The following is a 21,700-nucleotide window of genomic DNA, read 5'->3' on the forward strand; positions in this document are numbered from 1 at the left end:
ATTTTGGGAGCATTAAGAGCTTCAAATTGGTTGTTCATGGTGGTTGTGGTATTGATATCAATGGTAATCTTGTAATTACTTGAAGATGATGAGGGTGAGAGAGTAAAGATGTCATTTTCGAAAAAAAAAAAAATTGATGGCATTTTCGTAAATTATATGAACTTGTGGGGTGAATAGGGCAAAACTAATTTTCAAAAAAAGGGAGGTTAGTTTTGTGTTTGACTTTAAGTTGTAGGTCAATTTTGCAAAAAACCCATGTTATTTTATACATAATATTGATGTGACAATTACGAGTGTTCAACAATATTTTAAAAACTATCTTAAAATCAAATTTTAAATCTAAAATAAAAACACAAACATATAATGGGTAATAACAAAAATAAACTAATATTGTCATATCAATAAGATTTTTTATATTATCATTTTTTATTTGGATAACATAATAAAATTTTATCAAATTCTAAGGAAACACTAATTTATGTATATTAAAAATATATTAGTAATTTAATCATTTTTTAAAAAAAAATACTATTAGATATTTTGTGTTTTGTCGGATCAATGGTATCATATCGCAGGTTAATAGTGAGTTTTTGGTTTTTTTACCGGGTTATATCGGATTTTTAATTAACTAATTTTTCATTAAATCTGAACAGGATTACATACAATGTCTCGGATCTTCAACCATGAATCTAAGTCGGATATGAAAACAAATCTTAAAACTCAAACATTATTATAGAACAACTACCATATTTCGAACAAATATCATATTTTAAAGAGAAAAAACCTAAAAACTCAATTCTTATGGTTCGAAACAAAAATAATAGTAGTTTGTAAATCAGTTTTCGATTAATAAATGAAAAACAAACAAAACCCGCGCTTTCTAAGCGTGGATCAAAATCTAATTCCACATTAAATGGTGATCTAGATAAAATCATGAAGGTGAAATCAATATTAAAAAAGATGGTTCTAAGACCATTTTCGGTCCTTTCTAGGAAACCCGTAAAAAATATTTTATAAATATAATTTCTCTCATTTTTTCAATAATAAATGAATATTTCAAGTATATTATAGTAATACTACTTATTATTAATTCTAAAAAATATTATTATTTTATAACACAAATAAAACTTTTATTTGAACTAAATCTTTATTATATGCATAAGTTTACTTTCTAAAAAAATATTTAATGTTTTATATAAACTAATAATCATATTATGAAAGTATTAATATTTTTTTAAGTATTAAACACAACTATTTGTTTTTTAGATATTAAAAGTTATATAAAAGTTTAAAGACTAACTATAAATAAAAAATTAATACTAAAATGAGCCTGTGAATAATATACCTTCAAATTCAAAATTAATACTAAAACAAAATACAAATCCGTTTTGAATTTACGTCTTTTTGATGAAAAGAACTAAGGTAAGCAATTAAGCATTGAAATTTGGAGATGCCCTAAGAAAATCATGAATACTAGATATTTTCTTAACCTATATTTTTTTACAAATAACAAATTAGTAATTAAGAATTAAAGACTAAAATGAGTTTATGTAGTCTTTAAAAACGAGATTTATATAGGTAAGAAAATATTACAAATTAGTAAGAAAAAGTAAACATAAATATTACTAGTACTCGTATGTTTGTGGAACACTTTATTCTAGATTCGACAAAAATGGTGATCTATAAAGACATGGAGGTAGAAAACAACATTAAACAAAACGATGTGGAACCTAATAAAATCGTCAGAAATGCATCATCACCTGGCTCTTAAATAAAGCTAAACTATTAACTGAATATTATGTTTCAATTAATATCATATCAAACCGGTAAAGGCACGTTAACTAAATCATAAATCTTAATATATTTGAATATTGATGAATTTTTGTTTTGCACATTACTACAAAAGTAATATACGTATTTCTTTCTGCAACATTTTTTTTTTTTTTTTTTGGTAAAACTTTCTGCAACATTTTTGTGTGGATAAGAGATAAGTAACTAACTTATATAGACTTTTCTATTTTTTCTTTAGTGGAATCTCTTCAAACAAGATTATTTTTATTGGTTCCACGATCGATGTATATATAGGTGGTTTCGTGCATTCAGTTTTTGTCAAGTTAGCTTGTGATATTTCAAGTGTACTTCGTTAAAAAAAATTATCTTGTAGATAAGAACATGGCTCGTTTAGGTGAATATACAAAATATATACGGTAATTAGGTATTCATGCAGATTTCAAAAGTATTTGGAAATGTGGGTATTTGTTGGGGTGTAGTGACCATTCTATCCAGTTACAAAGAAAAGAAACGATCAAACAAATCATGATTTAGATATATCACCATAAGAAAAATCTCCAGAAAACAAATGAGCTCATCATCATCATCACAAAAAATAAACACCATTACAAACGCATAACTCAAACTAATCAAACAAGGGAAACAAAAACATAAATACCAGAAAAAAAAATCGAGGACAATAACATGGATCATCACGCAACTTCCGTTCATCTTCTCCGCACAAGCACTCTCGGTTATTAATCTGTTCAAGAGAAACAAACAGAGCCAGTGGAAATCTGATATGGTTCCCTATAACAAACAGAGATTCATACCATTCAAAAACTCAAAAAAAATAATTGGAATAAAAATATTAGAATGAAAAAGATCAAAGAAGATGCTTTATAACAAAAACAAAGAGATCTTCTCTGTCGGCAAAGATCATGTCGGGAAAAACAGTTTCTTCATCTACCGGCTAGAGCTTCAGGTAAGTCAAAAATTTGTGAAGACATCTTCAGGTAAATCACTGATTTGGGAAAATAATATATCACCTTTGAGAACAAAGTTGCTTCTAGATATGAATAGAGGCTGAAGAAAGAGAAATTGAAATAGGAAGTGGTGATGAATTTAGTTTTTTTCTGTTTTTTTGCGTAGAAAAGTTTCTTCAAATTTTTAAAACTTCATTATTAATACAGAAGCCTGTTGTTGGCATGGACAAGAAAGGAGTTGTGTTAGTTGTAGGTCCACTTCTGTGTCACATTGAATAAGGTTAATGTTGGTATTATTAAAAAATCAACAGTTGCATGTCCGTTTACCTAATATCAATTCATAATTTGTCTATCTAGTGCGAATTCCTTAAAAACATCATTGTTTCAAATAATTATTACTATTATTTGATATGAAAATTGTTACTGTTTTAAATGGAGATGTCCATAAGACTTGGTCTACATTTTTTAGACAATAAAGTCTTGGTCTACAGTTTTTCGTTGATGAACAAGATTTTTTATGGTTTTGTGCTATCCTTATTCAAACTAGTGCATTTCCAAAGTTTTTATATTTGTTTTACAGTTATCATTTAAAAATGAAATTGCTATTTTTTATTTTAAAAAAATAATATTTTTTAAAAAATTTTACTCTCAAATAGAGAAACATTATTTTAGAAATACATTAGAATAAACTCTATTTTTATTATATAATTTTTCAATTTTAACAATTTGTTTTTGCAAAATACATTGGAAATGGATTTACGAAAAAAGCACAAGAGCCATATTGTCCCTTCAAAGCTTTATTGGCCGTAGTTAAAGCAGAAAAGGTTGATAGTAATATGAAATCAGATAATTCAAGTTGTTTTTCTTTATCGATTCTTCTGATGTCTGATTGATTCTAGTCTTGGCAGTAATTATAATATGTATAATAAGATTTACTCAAATTCATTTTTTCTTTATTGATTCTTCTGATGTCTGAGTAATTCAAGTTTAGCATGATCATTGATTATAGGAACTTGATTATATAACGTCACATTTTCTACAAAAATGAATAGACATATAACGTCACATTGTTTGCGGATCGTAATCCTTTCTTGAAGGGTAATCTCATAAATTCAAAGGAGCTCGGATCAGTAAAGATTTGAGGGAGAGATCGCGACAAGGACTTTAAATGGATCCGACACGCGACTTTCATGTGACTGGTTCCCTCATCGCTGGAACATATTCACTCTTCAGCTTTGGGTCCTATAATAGCTTCTGAGTTCTGACCCTTGATTAATCTCATATACCTCATTCGGTATATGTACATATTTATACATAATTTTATATACGAATTAGGAAATATAGTCCTTGATAAAAATAAGAAGTCAAAAAAAGAGGTGTATATTTTGGAATTTAAATAATTTTGGTTAGTTTCAACTGTCAGTGAGACAATGGACTAATCAGTTTTTTTTTTGACAACGACAATTACAAATCACTTTTTTTTTGACGTTAAAAAATCATTCTATTACTAAAGCTTGAGGTGGTTTGAGTAACTAGACCGGAATATAACAACTAATAAAAAGTAACTCCCAATGGAAGGATCTAACAGTTTAAAACTGAAATATGATTTTGCGCTCGTGGAACATGAATGATGTTGAAGTCCGGAAAGCACATTTGTAACGTCTCTATCCTCTCCAATTCTGTCGCAAAGCTTGGCCAAGCATGAAGTTCATTTGTCATTGCAATCAGCTCCTTACAATCTTTCCCAAAAATCTGGCACGTTGAGTGTTGAAGCATATTCCCCATTGCCCACAGCAATGCTTCTACTTCCGAATGTAAGGCTGATTCCTGTCGAGTGAAGTTTCTTGTCCCCAGAAGTTGAATGTTCCCACCACTGTCCATCCAAATCCATCCGCATCCACTAAAGTGAGCAGAGGCTGTCCAAGAACTATCTAACAAACAAATGTTACCCAAGCTTATGACTTGGGGTCCCTCCGTGTTGTTATCTTGAACCACTGTTTGCACCACTTCGTTCGAATCAAAACAGGTTTGACATTCAATTTCTGCATGTCGAACTAGCTCCAAAGGATTTTTGTTTATCCCCTGAAAAGTTTGTCATTTCTAGCCTTCCAAATATACCAGATTATCCAAGGATAAGTATTTCTATCTCGTTCTGGTTCAATAGTATTGTTTTTCCTCCATAATAGGTAATCCATATTTATGTAGACATTTGGCAATGGAAATATAACTGTCCTTGTTACAAATCAGTTAAAATGGTGTCGATTAGGTTATAATATATGATATATCCCTAAATAATTTTTGTTAGTTTGAAATAAAATTTTAAATACCTCACATAATAGATAACTGAACCGAATCAAAACTTTTTTTTTCTCAATTAGTTTTGATACGAAACAAACTAACCAACAAAACCAGAAAAACCAAATAATCCACTGGTTCCGTTAGCTCGGAATCCTAGTCCAAATAAAACAATTTCTTTTTTGAGACTAGAAAACAGTAGTAACAGATAAATAATTCAAATGGGCCTGAAAATTCTACTATGTGTTATTTTGACTAAGCCTAGTGGACTTTCTCATGTTGCTACGTTGTGTACATGGACATTTTACAAAAGTCACAAAACCATAACACGGTTACAACTTACAACTTAACATAATATGATTTTTTTTCCTTTCATTTTGTAATGACAAAGGTTACACATAAAATGTGCATATTAACTCGCAGATTGCAAGAAGCCTATGTTCTCCAAGTTGCATAAAATGCACACACATAAAAGCATTTTTAATCACACCTCTGAGCATATCGAGTAAATCTAACGGGACAAACCATTTTTTTGTCTATTTTCATTTTCGTCACCGTTATCTTAGGGTTGAGACTGCACAGTCTGGCGGCCTTGTCTGTCAGTTGCGGTCCTCCCTTCTCGGTCTCTGCACAACGAGACAGAACAGCCATGCCCGAGTCGCCAAAAGGATCTTTGCTTTCCATTTTCGCTTGTTGGATGGGTTTCATGGCGTGGAGGGCCTCTATGATGATCTTGGTTTCTGGTGTCTCGTTGGGATTATGTCTCTCTCTCTGTTAGGGGACGATAGGGAAGGTCAGGAAATCCCGTTATCAGTTTTTATACCGATGGTTGAAGGACGCTCGGTGGTAAATATGTTCATTTTTCACAATATTATCTTGCCAAGATTACTTGACATTATTTAAGTTATTGATACAATTTCAATAACAAAACATAATAACACAAAATTAATTAAATTTGTTACAACTAAGGGAGATGAATTCTCAAGAAACCTTAGTCAAATTCACAAAAAATAAAACATTACATAAGTTCAAAGTTAGAAGACTTTCATTAGAAGACTTTCATTAGAAGTCTTCTTGGAAGTCTTCTCAAAATACTTAAATTTAAAGCGAGAAATGAAAATATAAGCGACAAATTTAAGCAGAAAATTAAAATTTAAGCAGAAAACTCAAAATTTTAAGTGAAAGTTGAAATTTCAAATTTCATGCAAGTTAAAAAGTGTATCTTATGATCTAAGAAAACATATTAACCATGTTAATTGATATTCTTGAAGTTACTTAACACTTTGAATATTAAATAAACATACCTTAAAGTTAATTAATAAATTTACAAAAACTAACGTAGAAGACTTCCATGAATTTCATTCGGGAGCTCAAATATCGACTAATATACATGAATTAACAAGAAAATGTTTAAAAAAAATTAGTCTTAGAGAAATTGAAAGCTTATTAAACATTGACGCAGACGACATCCAAGGAGGTCGTTTGGTAGACTTCTAGGAAGTCGTCCATTTAGGTTAATTTTGCAATTGACTTTTAACCAAAATGACTTACATGGAAGTCGTCCGTCTTTGTTTGTTAAAAAAAAATCTCGAGACGACTTCCATGTAAGTCTTATAGGGTAAACATGTTAGTTTTGCATTTGACCGAATTGTGTCAGAAATTTGATTTTTCCTGTACAACTTACACATAAGTCGTCCAGTAGAAAATTAAAAAATCAATATTTTGTTATACCTAGACGACTTCCATGTAAGTCGTTTCAAGTTAGTTTTGCAACTAAAAAATAAAAATTTAAAAATATTTTTTTTCTAGACGACTTACACGGAAGTCGTCCGTCCGACAAATTACACGGAAGTCGTCCGTCCGACGATTTATACGAAAGTCGTCCGACCGACGATTTATACGAAAGTCGTCCAAGATAAGCAAGGTTTGACCAGAATCTCGGAATAAAATCATGGGCGACTTTCGTGTAAGTCGTCTAACGGACGACTTCCGTATTAGTCCTCTAGAAAAAATAAAATTTTAAGTTTTATTTTTCATTTGCAAAACTAACCTGAAACGACTTACATGGAAGTCGTCTAGGTATTACAAAATATTGATTTTTTAATTTTTTACTGGACGACTTATGTAAGTCGTCCAAGAAAAATCAAATTTCTGACACAATCCAGTCAAATGCAAAACTAACCCGTTTACCCTAGACGACTTACATAGAACTCGTCTCGAATTTTTTTTTAACAAACAAAGATGGACGACTTCCATGTAAGTCGTCTCTAAAAACACATTTAAAAGTCAATTGCAAAACTAACCTCTGCATTGAACAGAAGACTTCTATGTAAGTCGTCTACAGCAAGAAGACTTATCCAGAAGTCGTCTTGGCGAACATATTTGGAAAAAATATTGATTTTCTAGTTTCAACCAGTGAAATAATTTGTTTAGCACACATAAGTCTTCTCCAACCACCCAGAATCTCAAACAAAAGTGACCCACCAAGAATCGTAAGCTTTAATGACTCTACGAAACATAAAAAATTTAGAATCAAAATCTTGAGTTTTTGGATGAATATGGAGAGAAAGTGAAAGATATGTTGTTTTTAGTTCATAAGAATTGAGAAAGAAGGAGTGTAAATCGATTTAGGTGCACTAAGAGCTTCAAATTGGTTGTTCTTGGTGGTTGGTGTATTGATGGAAATGACAATCTTGTAAATACTTGAAAATGATGAGGTTGAGAGAATAAAAAGACGATTTTCAAAAGAAAAAAAATTAATGACATTTTCGTGAATAATATGAACTTCTGGGGTGAATAAGACAAAAGAAAAATCTAAAAAAGCACGAGTTTGTTTTAGGTTTGACTTTGAGTGTTAGGTTATATTTGCAAATAGCCCAATTTAGAATATGTAAACAATCATGATATTGCAAAATTTTTGAATAACTTTTACAAGAAATAATAAAATTCATGTCTAGTGAAAAAGTATTAAACAATTTATCCATATAAACTCACTGAATTGGCGAATATTTTCTAAATTTTAATGTTTGAATTGCAAACATTTTCATCAGATACTTTTAAATTATAGGTAAAAAATGTAAATTTTATATCTTAAAAATTTTAAAATAAAAATTAAGATATTTTTACATCATTTAACTATTTCATCTCTTTGTGTGAAAATATAATAGTTGTAAGTTAAAATATATATACTCTCTGTTTTTTGAGTTATACACGTACATTAAAAATAGTATTTTTTATATTTTCTATACAAAAATATCATTTAAGTATTCACATAACTCAAATCAATCAATAAAAAAAATAGTTTTCTTAATATAAATATCAAACAACATAAAAAGTAAATAATTTTTTACATTGAAAATGTAATACGTTATACAATTTGGAACAATTTCTTTTAAAACATCAAGTATTAAAAATGGAGAGAGTACTAAATTAAATGCATATATTAATTTTTGGAGTATGTGATCCAAATATTGATTGCAGTATTACTGATCCGGATCCACACACGCTTAAATTTTTTTGGATATCTTCTTCACTATATTTCACTATATATATAGATATAAATATAGATATATATATAGATATATATATATATTTATCTTTATAATTATAATTATAATTATTCTTTTCTAAAATTCTACATTGTTGTTTCCCGTTTGAATACAAATTTAGTTATTTAGTTATTTGTTTTGGACCAAAGCAAATATAATATCCAATTACGTGTGAAACTATCTTATATTTTTGCACGTGCCTACTTAATCTGTTTGTTATCTTTCTCAATATAATGCTGCTTGTATAAATCTAAAGTTTTTCTTGTTTCACCACTAAAATGATATATAAACAATAAAAATTTGCTACATTTTATTAATTCTGTTTGGAAAAAGAAAAATAAAAAATAATAAAAAATAGTATTAACTGCCGAAAAAAAGAAAATCCAATGTTGTTAACGCCGGCAACAAAACACTAAACCTTAGACATTATCAAAACCCTAAACCCAAAATCTTTGAAATCCTAAAACCCTATCCTAGAGTTTAGGGTTAGGGTTTCTAGGGTTTAAGGCTTAGGTTTTGGGCTTAGATTAATGAGAAAGTTGCAACCTGTCTACAAGCATAGATTTATAAGTTTTTTGCTGAGTTCACCCCAAAGGTGAACCACTAAAATAATAGTTAATAATAATTTTTTTTGTCATTAATATTATTTTCTGATTATTTTTTCCTTTTTTTACAAACAGAATATGACATGACAAATTTTTATTAACTACTCCATCTGTTCTTTATAGATCCATTTTTTTTTAAAAAAAATTGTTTTAAAAAGAGACATTTTTTTATATTTTCAAGGCATTAATTAATAAAAAATTGTACTTTTCAAAAAATACAATTGTATTTAATAAAATTTCATTGGTTAAAATTTATTGGGAATAATTAATTAAGGAAAACAATGTATTGGAAAATGCAATTTTAAATTTTTTTCTTAATAAGTGTGAAAAAATTATAACATGGATCTTTTAGGAACGGATGAAGTATTATTTATTGGTTCACCTTTTGGGTGAACTCAGCGAAAAACTTATAAATCTATGCTTGTAGACAGGTTGCAACTTTTATAAATATTAGATATCATCAAATTAAACACAGCATTTCCAATAACAAATACAATTATTAAATTGCCAAGTTCCTAGGCTCTTTGACATCTAAATTTCGAATTCAATCAACTGATCTATAACATCCGGATGCTAAATACAGGCGTACCAAAATCATATAGCCAATCGTATGGTTTTAATATTCTTTAATTCGTTGTAAAGTGCATGCAGTGATTTTATTGATGAATGCGATTGTTCAGGGAAAAGAGAATAATAGTAACCTAGATGACAAAAAAACTCAGCCGTACATACACACATGAATACAATACAAACCAGACACTACATATTCACATGTCACCCGCCTTCAAGCAGTACTCTTTTTTCCCTACTATATACTCCTATTATAACAAAAAAACATATATGGAACTTACCACAGCTCGGGTCAACGATATAAAATGCAATACTTTCCCTAAATAACATACCAAATGATCGATCATAGAATGCACACCCTACAATCTAACTAGAGATTCCTATTTTTTGCTATTTCAGACATATTGCACAAACATATGTGGATAGATATAATCATACCGAACAATTCAGCTAGATAGATGTCTATATAGTAAAAGCTGCTCTTGTATTGATTTGTCCTGCATAAACGACCGACCGAAACGGTGTGTTTCCCGATGATAAGGTTACCACATACTTACACGGCTCTCTGTATTGACTCGTCTCTTTCTTTCCACATCCCTCTCTTTGTCTCGTTTCTCTCCGTTCTTCACTTTTCAGAATATTAAATACATAAAATTAATTAATCAACGTGAAAATACATAATATTATGGACATGTCGTTTTCGTCACCTTCTCTACGCTTTTTATTCTTTTTGTTTCCTTATGTGTCATGCAAAACCACAAGAAGAAGAGACTAGCTAGTAACACAACTTCTCTCTAAACCGGACCCAAATGACCAGAACGGGGATCATAAGCCCGACCCGGTTCCCTTCTCTCAAATCCCAACGCTGCGGCAGCGGCGGCGACGCTAGCTTCATGGAACAGCTCCTCCTCCACTGCGCCACCGCCATCGACTCCAACGACGCGGCACTGGCTCACCAACTCCTTTGGGTCCTCAACAACATTGCCTCACCCGACGGCGACTCCTCCACCCAACGACTCACATCTGCCTTCGTGCGCGCGTTGCTCTCACGTGCCGTCTCCAAAATCCCCACACTCTTCTCCACCTTCGGAAACACCGTCTTCCAACCGCCGGCAGATGAAATACACCGGTTCTCAGTCGTGGAGCTCGCCGGGTTCATCGACCTAACTCCGTGGCACAGGTTCGGATTCATCGCGGCCAACGAGGCGATCTTAACCGCCGTGGAAGGCTACTCAACGGTTCACATCGTTGACCTAAGTTTGACTCACTGTATGCAAATCCCTACTCTCATAGACGCCATGGCAACCAAACTCAACAAGCCACCGCTTCTCAAACTCACCGTCGTCTCCTCCGCCTCCAACTTCCCGCCATTCATCAACATCTCCTACGAAGATCTCGGTTCAAAGCTCGTCAACTTCGCCACCTCGAGAAACATAGAAATGCAGTTCACCATCATCCCTTCAACGTACTCCGATGGCTTCTCCTCCCTCCTCCAACACTTACGGATGTACCCTACTTCCTACAACGAAGCTCTCGTCGTTAACTGCCACATGATGCTCCGTTACATCCCCGACGAAACCCTAACTCCATCATCACCATCTTCTTTATCTCTCCGAAACGTGTTCTTGAACCAACTCCGATCCCTGAACCCCACAATGGTAACCCTAATCGAAGAAGACGCAGATCTCACGTCGGAGAATCTCGTCACGCGGCTGAGATCGGCGTTTAACTACTTCTGGATCCCTTTTGACACGACGGACACCTTTATGAGCGAGCAGAGGAGGTTGTACGAGGCGGAGATAAGCTGGAAGATAGAAAACGTGGTGGCCAAGGAAGGTGTGGAGAGGGTTGAGAGGACGGAGACGAAGGGACGGTGGCTTGAGAGGATGAGAGATAATGATTTCGGTGGAGTTAGGGTTAGAGAAGAGGCGGTTTCGGATTTGAAGGCGATGCTAGGGGAGCACGCCGTTGGATGGGGAATGAAGAAGGATGATGACGACGAGAGTCTTGTGCTGACGTGGAAAGGTCATAGTGTTGTGTTTGCTACCGTTTGGGTTCCAATGTAGTTGGGGTTGATTTGGTTTTTGATTGGATTTTAGTATTTAGGATTGCTGTATTTTGCGTTATATATAATTTTAATTATGAAGAATTAGGATTTTGGACTAACAACTAAACCATATATATGAGTCAAGAAGCAACTTTATTGTAGGAAACAAAGCAGTCAAGAACATAACAAAGTCAGTGACTGGTGTACAAACTCAATTCAATCGAACCAACCAATAATAGACACAACAAAGATATGTATTGGCTAATGTTTCCCTCCCACGCCATCAGCAACTGAATCAATGTTTTGAAGGATCAAGAACTTGACCCATGAACAAAATCACTCCACTCTTGTCTTCTCTCACCGTAAATAGAAATGGATGGTCAGCTACAAAAACTGGATATTTTATCAAATATAAAACATACGGGCCTTACGACGCCGATAGAAACGGCTGCAGCTTCAGTTCCCTCTTCATCCACCTCAATGCAAGCTTTATGAAGAATGTTTGAGACATACAACTTCTCACCGATGGTAGGTGAATCAACCATCTCAGTTAGACGACCTCCAAATGGTGAAGTCAAGCCCAAATCCTTCAACACACCTGAAGCTTCAAAGTCGAAAGAGAACTTAAACTTGGGAATTCTAAAATCAGCTAACTCTATTTGGTAGTCTAGAATATGGTTATCAAGAAAACCTGGCTCGGAGCCTAGTTTTTCAAGCAGAGTAGGCAATTCGTCTCTAACATCGGGAAGATAAAATATGCATGGAGAATTGCCGTTAATCCTCTACATAAGGGAGGCGCACAACTTGGAAACCATCATAGTGTCTTAGGTATTGTCCCTCGTAACTGGCCATGAAGGGCACTTTCACAGAGGTGCCTTCAAGAAGGTGAAAATCAGTATCTTTTGCGAACCTTACATTGAATTTTTCGCTCCAAGCTCCTTTGATGTACACTGCAGTTGCAAGTATCACTGTGCTTTGACGGATAACCTCAATGGAATCCTTTGAAAGAATTTGGTTGACGAGTCCGTTGGTGTGAACTTTTTTTGTAATTCAGCCCATGTATTCACTTCATCAATTACTTCAGCAGGCTTCAAAATAAGCGATCATCAAACAATAATTCCGAAAATTCAACGTAATAAACATAATTCACACAAGGAGAAAATTGCAACGTTATTATTAAGAATCTAACATCTAAGGCCATGTCCTTTTTTGTATTTGATGCAATATATGGATGTAGCATTTGAATACAACATTTAGATATTAAGTTGTTCATTTTTTAAAAAATTATAATAATAGCATTTCAATACTAATAGTTAAAAAAAGACTAAAACAGCATAATTTTTTTTTTTACAATGACCTATGTATAATGTTCAAAAATACATTTTTGAATTTAGTTTTGCATTTTTGTAGGAAAACGCGATTTTGTAATTTTGACGGAAAAATTAGTTTGATTCTAGCTGAAAACCTAATTTTGTGATTTTGACGAAAAATTGATGTTCCGGTTATGATGAGAAATGCAATTTTATGGTTTTAGTGGGAAACTAGTTTTACGGTTTTGGCAGAAAAACTCAATTTTTTTTGGTTTTGACGAAAAAATTCTTTTTATTTTTTTGCAGATTTGTAGAGAAAACTCGATTTTTTTTATTTTAGCAAAAAAAAACACGATTTCCTAATTTTGGTGAAAAAAATTGATTTTACATTTTCAATATACTTAATTTTGTTGGTTAAATTTTAAAAGTGTAGAAAATTGAATCATTGAGAGATACACCTAAACAAAGAGTCTCTTTAAGTTTTGTTCACGTGTTTTCCCAACGAATCATATATCTGCCTTTCCTTCCTTCTCTCTTTTTTTCTTATCATTTCTCTTTGTTATTTTCATTCTCAGAGATTTGGTCAGATATTATCACTAATCATGTTCTAAGAGTGAGGAATGAGTTCTTAAAAATTGATTAGTTGCTAATTAAATAAAAAATGATTGATGGGGTTCTAATACTCATCTAGTAAAGTCTCAAAAGCCCTCTTCTGAAATTTTATTGGATGAGTATTAAAACTCCATCAATATTTTTTATTTTAATTAGCAATTAATCACTTTTCGATTACCTTGTCTAGGCTTCTTACGGGTTCGTATGATCGCCTGACTTTCATTATATTGAGACTGATCCTGCAAGCCACCATATATTTTATCTGGCGTGAGCGAAATGAAAAGAAACACAACTCCAGTAACAATTCGGTGGATCAGCTAGCAAGGTTAATTGACAAGGCTGTGAGGAATCGCATCTCCTCCACAAACTATGTGCTCAATCCCAAACTACATGGACTGATGATACGTTGGTTTGAAGCTCATGCTAGTGCAGTTTAGTCTTTTGGCTATTTCAAATTTCATTTTATAATTTCTAAAAACTCATTATAGTTGTATATATACTATTCTTTTGCGATGATCAATAAATTTAACATTTTATAAAAAAAAAAATCTTATCTAAAAATATTTTCTAAATAAGATCGCTTTCACAATTTTCTAAGAAAAGAAAGTAATTGATGAAGTGAATACAGAGGCCGATGCCTTTAAAATAATAAATGAAATACAGAGAGGATTCTTTTCGTATTTGACTAATTGAAAACAAAGATTTGTGGTTCAAAGTCAATCAACTGGAAGTCTGAAACAAAGAATATTATATTCAAACAATTTATAACTTGTTATTATCAATACTATTAAAAAGGAAGGAATCTTAAAAAATCTACTTATAAAGTTGTTTGGACCCTTTCATTTAACTCATTATTTTTTGGTCTTACCTTAAACTTAGACTAACAATATGTTACCATGTATTTCTCTAACAATAATTTATTCAATTCCTTTATTTATTCAAATATCACTCATACATCTTAATCATTACTATTACTATATTTACCATTTTGATTTTTAATCATAAAAACATTGAAACTAATGTTTTATATTATCAATTTTATCATATAATATATGATTTAAAGCAAGAGAAGTTACACGACATATATGTGTACATTCTAACTTCTTCTTTTCTTTATAATAACGTAATCATATCATATATAAATTTTCCTACTAAAATCTCATATTATATACTACACTTTCAGCCATCTAGAGTTTGATAGATATTTTCATATTTAAAAATGAGTTTTCTAAAACTATTTCATCAACCATGTTTTTGTACAATAACATTAAAAATCTATATCAAAAGGTTGTTGGACCCGATATAGACGTAATGGGTCCACATCTGTTCGGGTATTTAGGATCCTAAAAAAATTCGAAATATCTAAAAAATCTGAAAAATATCTGAAACACGAAAAGTACTTGAAACTTCAAACAAAGAGCCAAAAAAATTCAAATACCTAAAAATTCAAAATCTTATTTAAAATATGTCACTGAACTGAAAATACCCAAAATTTTATCCAAATACCCAATTTTTTTTTACTTTGAAAATTTACCTGAAATCAAAAACTATAATCGTAAACCAAAAATCAAAAAACAATATCCATAATGCTGAAAACATATTCGAAATATCCAAATATACCTAATAAACACAACATATTTATGATCGAGTCTAGGGTAGGAACCGGACTTAAACAAAGACATGCGGATCCAAAAAAATCTCAAATAGGTTATTTTCTCTGGACCTGAACTAAACCTATATTTCCGGGTCGGTTCGGTTTGTTTTTTTGATCTGGATATAATTCTCATGCGTAAAAGAAATTTACGTAAAAATGTACATATAAAATATCAAATAAACTAATTCATAGATTATATAACTGTTAAAAATTATATTTTCGATATAATAAGACTTTGTATTATAATATAATCCAAAAAATCCGCGCTTTCCAAACGCGGGTCAAAATCTAGTTCTTCTTATAAATCAACTAGTTGTACGCGATATATTGTCTCACGAAACGGATAAATTATGTTAATACTCGAACCGACTGACCAATTAATCTTGATTTGAACACTTCAGTGCAACCTTTTGAAAAATCTCGTATAATAAGACATATTGACCAAGTGATGAGAAGAAAAACAGGTGAGTTACCACACCGCAGGCAAAGTCTTAAAAGGTAACCCATCACAAACATCACTCTTCGCCTTCCACAAAGAATCACACAAATTCATGGATATGGATACATGTTTTTCATTCCACAGTTTTCCTATTGAAGAATGGTTTGAAACATATAAAGTTGGAAACAAGGGTTATGTTCGGTCAGAGGACCGAGGACGACAAAGTGTGGAATGTCGTAGGTGTAGGACTGATCAAGTATGGAAGCATAATGGCATCATCACAACATTGAATGATGTTAACATTTAAGTAATGAAAAAGAATCTATATTTTTGGACATGCTTCATACGTATTCTAGCAGACTTAAACGTGTATATTAGCCTTCTATCAGGTTTGTTTTGAAGGTATAGTCAATTACAACTTTTGCAGTTGGCATATGTAATCCATCCAGTTTTTTGAAAGCTATAAGAAACAGTGAGAACGAAGAATGGATAAGTGTCATGACAGAAGAGTTAGTTAGTCTAAATAAAAATCGAACTTGGAAACAAATATTTGATAACAATTTAAATTTTACCAAAAAAAAAAAATCGAACTTGGGATGTATCGATTTACCAAAAGAGAAAAAGGCGATAGTTTGCGATTTTCAAAAGGAAACCAAAAGTGTATGAGAATGAAGTAGTTTGTTAGTGGTTTTTTCACTTCAGTTCTGTAAATGGTTTTTCCAATAAACATCACCTTCACAAATTTTGAAGAAAAGAGTTAATACCTCATGTTAACAATGCTAACAAGATTAGTGGTACGCGACGGAACATTAAACTCTTTCTGTTTATACACACTCTAGAGTTGATCATCTGGATGAAGTTATTTATTTTTTCTACTACCAAACAACTTTATTATTAAAGAAAAAGTGACAGAACCAGCAAATTCAGTTGCTAGCTTTACAAACCCAATTTCATCACAAATAATACATACAACAAAATATATAGAATAACACATATTATTGGCTTAATGTTTTCTTCCACGCCACCAGCAATTGAATCAATGTTTTGAGGGATCAAGAACTTGACCCATGAACAAAATCACTCCACTCTTGTCTTCTCTTACCGTAAAAAGAAATGGATGGTCAGCTACAAAATCTGGATTTTTCCTCAAACACTGGGGACGTATGACACCAACAGAAACGGCTGCAGCTTCAGTTCCCTCTTCATCCACCTCAATGCAAGATTTATGAAGAATTTTTGAGACATACAACTTCGCACCGACAGTAGGTGAATCAACCATCTCAGTTAGACCGCCTCCAGTAGACATAAACGGGCAAGTTAACCCCATATCCTCCAAAACATCTGACGCTTTGAAATCGAAAGTAAACTTAAACTTTGGAATTCTAAAAGCATCCAATTCTATTTGGTAGTCTGGAATATGGTTATCAAGAAATCCTGGTTCGGAGCCTATTTTCTCAAGGAGAGTAGGCAATCCGTCGCTAGCATCAGGAAGATAAATGTACATGGAGAATTGTCGTTGATCCTCTACATAAGGGAGGCGCACAACTTGGAAACCATCATAGCGTCTTAGGTATTGGTCCTTATGGCTGGTCATAAACGGGACTTTCACAGAGGTGCCATCAAGAAGGTGAAAATCATTATCTTTTGTAAATCTTGCATCGAACTTTTCGCTCCAAGCTCCTTTGAAGTACACTGCATTTGCAAGTATTAGTGTGCTTTGACGGATATCCTCAATGGAATCCTTTGAAAGAATCTGCTTGATGAGTCCATTGGTGTGATCTTCAGACCATGTATTCACTTCATCAATTACATCCGCAGGCTTCAAAAATAAGCGATCATCAAATTAACCAGAAAATTCAACGTGATAAACACCCACACAAAGAGAAAATTGCAAGGTTACCATAGTATATTATAGACCTGAGTCAATCCACTAATTGCTAATTTATTTTGAATAAAAAACCATTACAAAGAAGATAGAAGAGTTACCTTGTTAAAGAAGTCAACCTGGCTGCAAGTAGCCTTGTAGGAGTTCTCCAAAAGCTCTTTAAAGGAAAGCTTCAAGGGTAGAGATTTGTCAATCCAGGCACCATTAGCCGTAGACAAGCTCAAGTCATTTCTCTCGCTGCCATCGGCTAAGGCAACCGATACTATCTCTGTCAAGACAGTGTTGAGGTGCTCTGTTGATGGTGACATGAGGAAGGAGAGGATTTGTTCTTTGGTGGTGGCACACGAACCAGCGGCAATGATGCTGAGCAAAACATTGATTGACGTTGGTGAGAAGACGAGGTTGGAGCCTTCAGCGACGGTATCGATGACGTGTTTTGCTAATCTTACCACAACGTCGTTTTGCTTCTCCATGTTCTTTTTATAGCTTTTTTTCAGGCTTGAAAGTGCCGGATGATTTGATAATGTATAGAATGGATCTACATATATATACAGCGGTAATTTATTATCTATCCATTATATTAAAAGAGAAGTCATGAATTATTTCATGTGTAATTTTTTTTATTTGGACCATCTTTTAGAAAATTAGTTAAATGGATTTTTGTATACATATTTGAATTATTAATTATTCTAAAAAAATCAAATAGGGATTCCTATATTTTCTCTGAATTACACCTGAAGAAAATATTTTCATATTTTATTTACAATATATATATATATAAATATTTCATTTTTCATTAAAGCAAACATTTTAAAATATGCAATTACTTTCGCTTTTATTTAAAATATAAATATATATTTTGTTTTTCACTTAAACAAAACTTTTAACTATTTAATTAATTTCATAATTATTTAAAATATAAATGTGTATTTCATTTTTACTAAAATAAACCTTTTAAGTATCTAATTAATTATGTAATTATATTAAACTCATGTACAATTTTGTATTAAGTATCTAAGTAATTATGTAATTAAGCAAATAATTATGAGTGTAAAAATAAAAATAATCGCCCGCACAAGATCTAGTTATATATTGTTTTCAAAGTTTCAGAAAAGTTGAACAGGCTGCGATTCATCACCTCCAGCACATTTACAAATTAAGAACCTATCTTAATATTTTCTGAAAATGACTTTGTCAGTATATTGAAAACAAACTTTAAATTATCAAATAAAATACAGATAGTTGTTTCTTTGTATTTGACAGAATTGAAAACAAAGAGTTGTGCGGTAGAAAGTCAATCAACTGATACTGGATGGAGAGTTAAACCTTGTTTTAAAATGTGTTTTTCTCAGATGATTCATAATTTGTTAGTATTATTCTTATACATCAACTGATAGATGTAATTATGTAAGCGATACATGGCCTCACGAAACGGATATTATATGTTAATGATCGAACCAACTGAAAAATTTATCTTGATTTGAATACTTCAATACAACGGTTTGAAAAGTCTCGTATTATAAAAAATGTTGACCAAGTAAGATAAACAGATGAGTTACAACACGATAGGCAAAGTCTTTAAAAAGTGAAACCCTTAAAATTAACCCATCACAAACATCACTCTTCGGCTTTCACAAGAAATCACACAAATTCATGGATAATTGATACATGTTTTTCATTCCATACTAACTCCTAATAAAAGGATTGGTTTGAAACATATAATGTTGAAAACAAGGGTTATGTTCTATCAGCGGATGATAGATTTGAGCATTTTAACCGGACCGGAACAGACCTAAAAAAACGGTTCAGATCAGGTACGAATAATGTCATTTTACCTCCATTGGGTCTCATTACGGAGAACCCGCAGATCTTGGACCCGACCTAAACCGAACTCTAACCTAAACCGAACCCTAGACCCAAACTTTAATAACCCTAGCCTAATATCTACTTCAGATACATGATAAATTTATGGTGTAAATTTTGGTATAGGATAAATAGACCTAAATTACCCAAATTCTACCCGAAATTATAAAATAGATCAAAAAATTACCAAGTAACCGAACCAAAAATATAAAAAAGATCCAAAAATACCGAAAGACCTGAAATTTACAAAAGCTAACCCTAATACAAGAAAAAACCAAAAAATACTCAAAAGATTTAAAAATTACAAATAAACCGATCGAAAACATGAAAAGACCCAAAAATAACTTACAAGACCCGGACATCAAACCGAAACAGTTTGTATCCAAAGTTTGCAGTTCTTTTACAGGTATAGAAATTGTTTACTAGTCTAGAACCAACCCGGATCCGAAGGGACCTGAACCGGAACCGACCCAAAATTTTCTAAGTTCTTAGTTGTGTCCAAATGTTTAGGACCTGGAGGACTCGAACCCGACTCAAGGACCCAAATACCTATGCCTATAGGATGACAAGATGTGAAATACCGTGGGTGTAGGCTGATCAAGTTCAGATGCATAATGGCACCATCACAACATTGAATGATGTTCATTTATTCCAGTAATAAGAAGATCTGATTTTTTGGGCATGCTTCATATATGCCGGTTTCAAGTCCAAAGAACACGAAAAGACATGTTGAATATATGCAAAGGAGCTATGATGAAGAAACAGATAACATCTGAAATCGTATATTAGTTGTTAGAAAACATGGTTGTTCGGGGAGCCGCATCTACAATTTCTAAGGCTAAAAAAAAGAATGTTTAGTCAAGATGTGATCGTTAATCAATAATTAATGGTGCAGCAGGCGAGCTCACACCGAGTACTTGTAACCATTGAACCTAGGTTCTAAATTATTTCAGGATCAGGAAGTGCCTAATGGAATTAGATTAATAGAAAACAGTGGTGAACAGTTTACAGAGAAAAAGGATAAAAACGATGCGAGCAGACAGAAATGTGTATCTAACTAACTCTTCTATCAGGTTTTGTTTTAAAGATATAGTCAAATTATACTCTTGCAGTTGGCATATAGGTGATCCATCCAGTTTTCGGAAAACTATAAGAAATGATGCGAAAAAGAACGAATAAGTATCAAGACAGAAGAGTTAGTGACTCTAAATTATAAAAATAAAACTTGGGATATTGTCGATTTACCCAAAAAAGAAGAAGGTAATAATTTGCGAGAGGATTTTCAAAAAGAAACCTAGAGTGTATGAGAAACAAGTTGTTTGGATTCAGAGGGTTAGTGGTTTTTCATTTCAGTCCGGTAAATGGCTTTTCCAATAACATCACCTTCACAATTTTTGAAGAAAAGAGTTTATACCTCATGTTAACAATGCTAACAAGATTAGTGGTACTCAAGTTGAGTACCACTAATCTTGTTAGCATTGTACATACTCTAGAGTTGATCATTTGGAAGACGTTATTTTTTCTTCGACTACCAAATAACTTTATTACTAAAAAAAATAGCAAACAGACAGAACCAGCAAAGTCAGTTGCTAGCTTTTTTTTTTTGTGACACATGCATTCATTAATTAAAAGAAGGCCTCAGGCCCAGGTTCAGCCCACAAAGGGGTCCAAAAACAGAGATGAAGAAAGTGATTGTTTTGCCAAACAGTCGGCTTCCACATTCAAAGATCGAGCAAATTGATGAAAGGAAATAGCGACAAAAGCAGAGGAGATGAGCTTGATATCTTGGATGATACCATAGATTTCCTTGACCTGCGTGTCGGTGTTGATAGCTCTGATGAGCGTTGAGTTGTCAGAGTTACATCGGAGCTTTGGGAGCCCTAATGCTTCTGCAGAGAGAAGAGCCGATCGGAGAGCTAAAGCTTCCGCAATCAGAGGCGAGTTGATCAGTTTCATGGTTCTTGTACCTTGATTAATCCAGGACCCAGTTGCTAGCTTTACAAACCCAATTTATCACAAAAAAAATAGTATATGATAGATACAACAAAATATATAGAATAAAACATATTGTTGACTGTTACAAAAAAAAAAAACATATTGTTGACTTAATGTTTCC

General features: G+C 32.5%; 2 protein-coding genes and 1 pseudogene across 2 annotated transcripts; 1 reads left to right on the forward strand and 2 right to left on the reverse strand.

Moving 5' to 3' along the window:
• Positions 1-401: 401 nt before the first annotated feature.
• Positions 402-11,953, forward strand: LOC103840915 (scarecrow-like protein 32). Its single transcript, XM_033281140.1, has one exon. It carries the CDS (start codon positions 10,584-10,586, stop codon positions 11,838-11,840), a length of 1,257 nt encoding a protein of 418 aa, XP_033137031.1. The 5' UTR covers positions 402-10,583; the 3' UTR covers positions 11,841-11,953.
• Positions 11,954-12,116: 163 nt separating this feature from the next.
• On the reverse strand, positions 12,117-13,022 carry LOC103840982 (annotated as a pseudogene).
• A 652-nt stretch (positions 13,023-13,674) lies between these two features.
• On the reverse strand, positions 13,675-21,540 carry LOC103840916 (serpin-Z10). Its single transcript, XM_033278489.1, has 3 exons — positions 21,291-21,540; positions 17,823-18,289; positions 13,675-17,655 (listed from the first exon to the last, which is right to left on the reverse strand). The coding sequence occupies exons 1-3, from the start codon at positions 21,538-21,540 to the stop codon at positions 16,873-16,875; spliced, it is 1,500 nt and encodes a 499-aa protein (XP_033134380.1). The 3' UTR covers positions 13,675-16,872.
• Positions 21,541-21,700: the final 160 nt, after the last annotated feature.

Source organism: Brassica rapa, chromosome A09 (assembly GCF_000309985.2).
Source record: "Brassica rapa cultivar Chiifu-401-42 chromosome A09, CAAS_Brap_v3.01, whole genome shotgun sequence".
NCBI classification, from domain to species: Eukaryota; Viridiplantae; Streptophyta; class Magnoliopsida; order Brassicales; family Brassicaceae; genus Brassica; species Brassica rapa.

What these genes read in the sequence shown, in the direction of transcription:
- LOC103840916 (XM_033278489.1), bottom strand. Translation starts at nt 21,540, where the DNA reads ATGAAACTGATCAACTCGCCTCTGATTGCGGAAGCTTTAGCTCTCCGA. An exon ending in TTTGAATGTGGAAGCCGACT is followed by an intron (nt 18,290 to 21,290) that starts GTTTGGCAAAAC and finishes TATAATGGATAG; the next exon opens with ATAATAAATTACCGCTGTAT. An exon ending in AGGTTGACTTCTTTAACAAG is followed by an intron (nt 17,656 to 17,822) that starts GTAACTCTTCTA and finishes TTATTTTTGAAG; the next exon opens with CCTGCGGATGTAATTGATGA.
- LOC103840915 (XM_033281140.1), top strand. Translation starts at nt 10,584, where the DNA reads ATGACCAGAACGGGGATCATAAGCCCGACCCGGTTCCCTTCTCTCAAA.